The sequence below is a fragment of the Acyrthosiphon pisum genome, chromosome X (assembly GCF_005508785.2).
Source record: "Acyrthosiphon pisum isolate AL4f chromosome X, pea_aphid_22Mar2018_4r6ur, whole genome shotgun sequence".
Taxonomy (NCBI): Eukaryota; Metazoa; Arthropoda; class Insecta; order Hemiptera; family Aphididae; genus Acyrthosiphon; species Acyrthosiphon pisum.
This window is the reverse complement of record NC_042493.1, coordinates 13,530,303-13,539,437: the sequence shown is the minus strand read 5'-3', so window position 1 is coordinate 13,539,437 and position 9,135 is coordinate 13,530,303. Positions and strand designations below refer to the sequence as shown.

Below are 9,135 nucleotides of genomic sequence, written 5' to 3'. Positions count from 1 at the left end.
TTTAATCTTTTGCAATTGTGTGTAACTGTGTGCTTCTGTGTTCCGTGTTCCAGTGTTCGTCAACGTTTAAACGTCAACAGATATTTTCAGGTATGTATATTTTACTTTAATAACTATAATCCTTATATTCAATAGGTAGGTAGGTACAAGGTATTTTTTCTTTGAGTCATTATAATTATTGAATTACTATTGTTCATGTAAAGTAATATTTACTGTCACAGATTAGAATAATATGGACGAATTCACAGAAAAATATTTAAAAGAATGGGGTTTTGACTATTTAGTCAGCCGTTTCAAAGGTATGGCAAAATCTAAATCATATTAAAATTGTATCAAAAAATATAGGTTCATTAAAATCAAGGTTTTACACTATTTTGTACTGATTAATAAATTACTTATTAAAATTATTTTAGAGGAAGAAATAGATAGAATGACTTTTTTAGACTTGACTGAATCAATGGTAGCTAGACTGATTCCAAAAATGGGACCACAATCCAAATTTTTGAAATCACTACGGACATTAAGAGAAGAAATTCAGAGGGATAAAGTAGGTTACTTATTAAGTATTATTTATTATTATACCTTCCATTAATTCTTAGGTACTTTAGGATAGTTAATCAAATAGATTAATGAAAGTATTATTATACAAGTAGACATTCTCAAACTGTTTGTTACTAGGAAATAGCATCAACAGAATCTAGTATCAGTGCATCTGGTGCATCCGGTTCTTTGAATTTAATCGACATTGGTTATATTGAAAACTTTGAAATTCTTACTACACAAGAGAATTTTAATAGTTTAGCTGCTGAGGAAATACTACCTACCACAAATTAAAATTTAGGTAGAATTATTTTTTTGTTTATAACCTACCTATATCAATTTACCTATATTATCCAATGTTATTAATTTTAAATAGTATGTTAATATAGATTCAAATGAAAATAATTTATATTTAGGTCAATACATAAATGATATATTAATTAAATATCAGGACGGTCTTAGATTATTTTAATGTTCATAAAAACTTAAATTTTTCAATGAAAAACAAATTAAGTACTGTTATAATTAATCACGAGCTTAAACATCAAGAAGATTTAAGCATTAAGAGATTAACATTTATAAATTTGGCTAAAGGTATTTAAATAAATATTCAAGGTATACAATTTAGTAGTAATTGTTTGTATAATTGTATTATATTCCTTTTGTTATTTTTATAAGGTATTGAAACTCTTTTCCCAACTGAAAGCAAAGAAACCTATTTTATACCAAGGGAAAAAGAGGTCAATATAGTAACCCCAAACAGAGGGAAAAGATAATAATATGACTGTTGTGTTGAATTTATGCGAAGAAAATAATTATATGATACCATGTTTTGGTCTAATTAAATCTATTCTAATGACAGAGTCAAATGTACCATTTTTAGTTTGTAAAAAATTTAAGTCATGTTATTTTGATGAACATTATCAAGCATTTAATGCAACCATCACATCCAATTTTGTATGCATTGCACTTAAAGATTTAGAAAATATGAACCCTACTCATCATAATATTTTATCTAATGGGTCAACATTCATTACATTGAAATTATAAAAATGATGTGTATTATAATCCTATATTTCTATTTTTAATTATTATTACTATTTATCGTGTATGTGTGTATGTACCATATGTATTATCATGTATGGATAATGTTTAATTAATTATTTCTTAATGTATAATTTATAATTTATAAGAACTACATTGTTTCATAGTTATTTTACTGTATGTGCTTAATTATAATATTTATACAATGTACTAAACATTTCTGTTTTATAAAATCATTTGTGAATAAATACTTGTTAAAAGTGAAACATTTTAATAATATACTAAATATACCTATAATTTATTTTTTTTTATTGGATACCTATAATGTCATACTATTTTCACGTCTTTTGCTTAAAACAAAGTACCTGTAGTATAAAAAATATAATATAGGTACTTTTTTTTAAGTAACTATGACATTTTTTTATAAACCAACGAACTATAGTTTTGGTTACTAGGTACTAGGTAGTTACTACACTTGTATTATTAACAGATACAAACTAGTTGAATTAATTTGAAAATATAGTTAAGCCAACTATTTATAAAATTGTAAAAGTAACAATTTAATTGGTTATTTTGACTACTTGAAAACAATGTATTGACTATAATTTTTGGCTAAGCCAACTAAAAAATTAAGTTGACGATAACAGTAAAATATAGTTAAATTAATCAAATAGTATTTTTAAAAAAATAGTATAATATTATGTGGTTAAACCAACTAAAATAATTTAACTAAATACATTTAGTACATTCAACAATAATTAATGTTGTCACATATGTAACTCTGAATTATTGTTGTTTCAAACATAAAAATTGTTAAACTAGCTGTTTAGTTTTTTCCGTGAAGTTACACCCAAATGTAGTTGAAGAATCATAATTCTTTTAAAAGTTGTGATTTTTTATGAGCAACGAAGTGCACGGGTTCAGCTATAAAAATACATTTATTATTAATACCGCTAGAAACATTTCAATACGTTTTCATTAACCGTCTTTTATATTTACTTGCCGATCATATTAAACAATAAAATTTGAATAAAAAATTATACATATCATCATCCGAAGGCAAAATAAACAACCAATCACGGGCAAAGCTGTGATGGATCTGCAGCTAGTATATTAATATAAATTTATACAACTTAACAAAATATTTAAAAAAATGTTTTACTGCTTTTACAATAATTAGTTATCTGTTTTGTTATTATATAATATGTTATATTGTAATAATAGTGTGCAACACGACAACTACGATTTAACATAATATTCATGCATGATGGCTTACTATAATTTAATACTTATTAAAATAAAATATGATAAACATGTATATAATGTTGCAATATAATTAATATTTATTAATTGTTATAATTATAACAAAAAAATTATACAGGTTTTTTTTATAGTACAATATTTTTATAATATCGTGAACAAGCATTAATTTACTACAGGAATGGGGGTGGCAAAAATTACTAGCCCTGAGTCACAAAAAATTGAAATATATCTCTGAGCCAAAACATTTTAGCCCGTGATAGAAAAAAATGGCACATTTTAAAAATAAATTGAAACCTTATTCATGCTAGTGCCAATATGGTTGCTCAATGCCGTTAAATTGGTAAAATTTATTATATGAATAATATAAAATATATATATTATATAAAATATTAAAAAGGTGCAGTATAAATAATATATACCTAATTAATAATGTTAAATGTTACGATACGATCACTGCTACAGCTTGCAGTAGCATGCAGTTACTGCAGTACGATGATTATAATAATATAGTAAACGTTTGTCTATACCTCAGTAATACCTATTATATTTATTATTTAATTATTTATAAATTAATGTAACTTGGATTTGATTAAAAGTAACTCGTTATATATTAAGTTTATATCAATAAAATCAGTTAAATTAAAAATTAAGTCAATGAAAATTAAATTTAAAACAATTTAAGTTAAAAAGTTAAAATTAACTCGTTTATGCCAATGCTTGATTATCATATTTTATAAGCAACACAGCGCTGTTAATCGTGCATTAGATACATCGATAATTCATACTATTATGGCCATAATATGAATATACCATGATGATTTTTTTGCCCAGAACTTTTGATAAAAAAAAATCATCCCTTGCTACGTAAAAATACATTTTTTTTTTGATTATTTTTTTTTTATACATATTTAAGATTTTTAAGATTATTTAAGATTATTTAAGATTTGATTGGTTTTTAATGCATGTAAAAATTAATAAATATAAATCCATGCTGTAGTACCTAGGTAGGCATATTTAAAATACAAATGGCAACAAACGCTTACTTAAATACATACTATGAAATCTGAATACATTTGAAAAGTATTCTCAAGAAGTCAGCAAAGTGCGAGTAATACAAAATAATGATACAATGACGCTCCAATAATAATGCGGTATAGGTAACGCATAGTCGGACGACTTTGCGAACCTTCACGCACACGCGCAAAAACGTGTAGACCGTCGCACGTTAACTCCGCGATACGCCTTGCATAATAATAATAATAATAATAATAATAATATTTTGCGTATAATAATATTATACCTACATTCGCAATCCTACACCTGTGATGTACATACTTACTAATAATATTATTATTAAAAATTGTAATTATATTTTACATAGGTATTTCGGTACTCAGTTACTTCAAGAGCGTTTGGTAACACTAGAAACTGCTTCTGCTTCTACTGGTCTAGGTATGTTTAAAGTGTTTTGTAGCATTACAGAAAAATATAATATCAACTGGAAAACACAGATGATTGCTCAAACATATGATGGTGCCTCCTCTATGCAAGGCAAATACAGTGGATTGAAAACACGTATACAAGCGGAGAATCCAAGAGCAATATGTTTACCTGGTGTTTTGCTCACAAATTAAATTTAGTTATAGTTGATACTTGTGATTGCTGAATTAATACCAAAACTTTTTTTGGTAATGTTGGCCCTTAATTGAATTTACGTGATCTAGAAAACGGACGGTTGCATTTGTAGAATCTCAAGAAATATTATATCCGAGAGAACAAAAGCGTCGCATCAAACGCTTTTCTATTACTAGATGGACATCTCGCATGATCGAGCTTTGGTTTTCATTCAAGAAAAGTACTCTGCTCTGCTGAAATCATTGGAAAATATTTCAAAAGAAAATGATTCAGGTCTTGATACAACTTCAACAGCCAAAAACTTAATTTATATTATAACATCATTCCAATTTATCTTAGTTTTGGTTCTGATGAGAAGAATATCTTCGGCTTCCACAAAAGCTTTAAAATATTTGTAATCAAAATCAATTTGTTTTATGCAAGCTATCAAAATGGTGAATGTTGCTAAGAATAGATTGAAACTTTTGCGTACTGATGAAGGATGTACTGAAATAATTAAAAGTACTAAAGAATTTGCTACTAAAAACAATCTTTCCCGATGTGACTTCAAAATGGTAAGAGCAAGAAAGAAAAAATAATGCCTGGTGAACAATCCAGAGATGAAGTGCTACAATATCTTAAAAATAAAAATTTTCACAATTATGATTTCAGGTAAAACTAGTCAAATCTAGGCTTAGATAAACCATTGGGCAGAATCGGTTGGAAAGTTTACTTGTATAAGACTGTGAAAGGGATATTGAAATTGATCGTAATGAAGAAATTGACATATTTGCAAAGTCTCATATCTCTCGATCCAGAATTTATTGTTTAAATAAAATATTAAGTGGTATTTTAATTATTGTACTACTTAACAATATTTAACAACAAAGTGTTCTTTTAAAAAATATTGTCTCATTTAATGTTATTTTGATTAATCTTATAATATAGTTTTGAAATTTCCTGATAGAGGCAATTTCCCCACAAACCCATAATGTAATGTTTTTTATAGGACAATTTTAAAGAGAGAGATACAAACCTAGTTTTTAATGTTCAATAATAGGTCTTGGGCTCGTTGGTGGGTGGGTGAGTGGTCATAAAAAAAAAAACTTGCCTCTGAAAATTGTTTAGCTCACCACGCCACTGGCCACCTCACAACGTTTTTACTTGAGTACAAACATATAGAGTGCTCCAGTACGATTTCCATTAAAAGTATATTATATGGAACACATTTTACTTAATCATAATAATTATGATTAAGTAAAATGTGTATTATACAATAATATGTATTATATAATTTTACTAATATATTTTATATAGTATATTGATGCTATAAAAATACATCAACATAATGTACATATTCTATAGACTCTAAAGAATAGGTAGTATAGGTAGTGTAGCCTATTGTTTAGTAAGGTTTGTCTACCCTCTTCACACGGTAACACATCAACACAACAACAGTTTTATTACTACAGAGGGTAGTGTATACCGACTAAGAATCTTGGAGCCCGTCACCCTCCGAGCACAATGATAATAATATAACGTGCAGACGACACTCCTGCGTTTTACTTTTATGCTGTAGTTGTAGTATTATAACGATTTATAAATTCCGATGGCGATGACTATGATAATAATATTATCTACAGTTAACATCGCACACGACGTGAGTTTTATACAGACACTCTTTAAAATGGCATGGAGGGTACGTTTCCACGTATTTATTCCATAATATACCTTTTATTTCTGCAGACAACATATTTATACCTTAAACTAAAATGTATTATTATACGCAGTAGGTACGGCGTCAGACTGGCGAACAGCTGCATCCCCTATTTTAGAGACCTGTGTTGATTAAAAACACACGTGCACGTTCAAGATCTTGGAATTTCTTTCGTTTTTGTTCCTTTATTCTTACCTTGCTGCAATAAGTAAAATTAATTTACCTCTGCTATTTCTATTGAATTCACAGGCGTCATCTTGGCGGCCTGTTCTTTGGTTCCAAATACTGAGTTATAGATATATTTTCAGATAGTGTACCTTGTACGAATTATTGGTGACCGACGGGCGGTATTAGAAATTAAAAGAACTGGAAATAATACGTTGAGGTGGGTCGTCACCGATGCACCGACAATGGTTGTTTTTCCACAAAGCACTGAATATGGCCCATCTCACGTATTGCTTTCAACCGTCTACTAATTTAGGGGACTATAGAACTGTCTCGAACAGAAAGGACAGTAAACATGTTTTACAGAAACCCTCAAAACATAAGGTTAGGTACTTTGGTATTTTTATATAAATGTATATATTTATTTATGTATTTATTTATGTATTTAATTGTTTACTTATTTATTCAATATCAGATCTTGTATTTGGAAAAAAACCCGTTTCATGTTGTGTGCGATTATAACATTATACACGTTTTGCGTTTATCGTTTTTTAGAACAGTGTTAATACCTAATACATTTATTAATAATAACCGGGTAGGTAATGGCCCGGTCGCGGAATATAATATATTCATTTATAATCTCCATATGCATGAAATAAATATTTCTACGATATCTATTTAACTCTTAAATAAATGGTTTTTAAATTATTTCGTTTTGCGTTAATTCTCATTCAATGAAGTTCTATAAATTACGTTTTGCTTGCGATATTTGTTGTTTAATGATTTCTATAAATTACGTTTTTCGTTATGTTTTGTGTAATGATGTGTAAGCTTTTAATATAATTAATATAGGTACCTTTATACCAGTGTTTCCCAACCTTTTTTTACTCAACGCCCCTTTTAGATTTTAAAAATCTCACACTGTCCTCCCCCCCCAAAATCAATTTTTTAAAATGATAAACGTTTTATTTTTAAAAAGCTATTTAATTTAAGACAAAATATCATTTACAATTTAAAAAATAAAATACAATTTAGTTAATTTAAATTTAAATTTAAATACCTACTAATAATTAATAATTATATAATTTGATTTCGAATTCGCTACTTATGTGACTAATGACTGCCCTGAGGTTGATGTTTTTCTGCTAACGAAATGATATCTGGCTCAATAGATGTCAGCATTAGTCTTCAATCTCCTCTTTCACATATTTCTAATTTATTTCTTGATTTGGTCAAAAGTTGTTGAACCGCACTAAAGCCTTTTTCGACCAGGTATGTCGACGGAAAGGCCATAATTAGTAATTCCACTTCTTTCCAAAGTTGAGGGTACATAGTTTTTTGTTTGAGCCAAAACAACTCGTATCCATTATGTTTAAAATCGATTTTAGCTTCTTCATTGTGCTTCACTTCGAGTAGTTCTTCTTGAATTAATGGTTGGACATTTTGTATATCCGTTAAAAATGGATTCAATACCCATTCTGGTATAATCAGGTCGTTGATATCCTTAAATCTAGTACTCATATTATCTTTAAGGGATTCAAGGTGTGCACAGTATATTTCTAAGTCAGAATCTAAGATTTGTTGTGATATTGATAAGTTAGAAAAATTATTAAATTCACGACGACCAATCTTTTCTTTCAAAAGACTTAATTTTGAAATAAATGCACTAATAATGGACTTAGATTTGATAAGATTAATTTTATCACCTTCCAAATTTTTATTGACTTCATTAAGTTTTTCAAAAATATCTGCTAGGTATGCGATATTCGTCTCTCTTTTATGTAATTCATCGTAAAGTTGTTTATCAAGTGGCTGCAGAAATTCTAGTAGTTTGAAATAAATTATAAAAGCATGTCAAACAATTTCCTTTTGATAGCCACCAACTTCGGTGTGTAGAACAAGGCGTTCAAAGTCTTCATCATTTTCGTGGCATAATTGTCGAAACAAACGGTCATTCAATGATTTAGCTTTGATTTTATTAACAGCATTTATGACAAACCGCATGGTATCAAATAATTCATTACTTAAATTTTTAGCTACTAAATGTTTTTTCACAAATGAGACACAAGGGTAATTTTTAATTTGTCGGAGATACAATAAATCCAAATTTCAAATATTCAATGGAATATTTTCTACATTTTTTGTTCTCGGACATTTTATAATATTTACGAATATAACTTTTGCGTACACGCACAATATAACGTCAAGTACCTACCAAGTACCAAATATGACTACACAGTACACATAACACTGTCGGAATCGGCTATTGATTAGCCGCTAATTGGAATCGTTTCCGGAATCAGGTACGTCAAGTACCTGTCTAGAATCTATAGTCCGATAAGATAATTATTTTGATATATTATTTAAGTGTCTATAAATATTATACCTACATAATTCTGTGGATTACATTAGGTATTTTATTCTACGCAGTTATACATTTCATTAAAATCAGTTATAAACAAAAAAAATTTAAATGATAGATGAGCGCCCCCTTTAGCGCCCCCCTCATAAAAACGCTCTCAAAATAAAAAATGCCCACTAGGGGGTGGTAGCACCCACGTTGGGAATCACTGCTTTATACAAATATAATAATTTATAAAATGTTTAATTATGTAAAACAGGTAGTAACTATGACTATATTATATTAATTAGTTAACTATATAACACTATTGATTTATTCAATAATAATTTTCTTTGCACATCACGTTTATATTTTTACACTTACCATGATCAACATCTCAAAAAAGTTATAATATTTTAGTATATACCCAATAAATAATAATGTATATATC

The 9,135-nt window shown here is 28.0% G+C and overlaps 1 protein-coding gene across 1 annotated transcript; it reads right to left on the bottom strand.

The window, feature by feature from the left end:
• Positions 1-7,531: 7,531 nt before the first annotated feature.
• LOC100572938 (protein ZBED8-like) lies at positions 7,532-8,347 on the bottom strand. The gene is made up of 2 exons (XM_008185183.1): positions 8,228-8,347; positions 7,532-8,155 (listed from the first exon to the last, which is right to left on the bottom strand). Exons 1-2 carry the CDS (start codon positions 8,345-8,347, stop codon positions 7,532-7,534), a joined length of 744 nt encoding a protein of 247 aa, XP_008183405.1.
• Positions 8,348-9,135: the final 788 nt, after the last annotated feature.

Excerpts from the sequence above, each read along its gene's own strand:
- LOC100572938 (XM_008185183.1), bottom strand. The coding sequence starts at position 8,347 with ATGCGGTTTGTCATAAATGCTGTTAATAAAATCAAAGCTAAATCATTG. Across the intron at positions 8,156-8,227 it reads GCCTTGTTCTACACACCGAA|CCACTTGATAAACAACTTTA; the intron begins GTTGGTGGCTAT and ends GAATTTCTGCAG.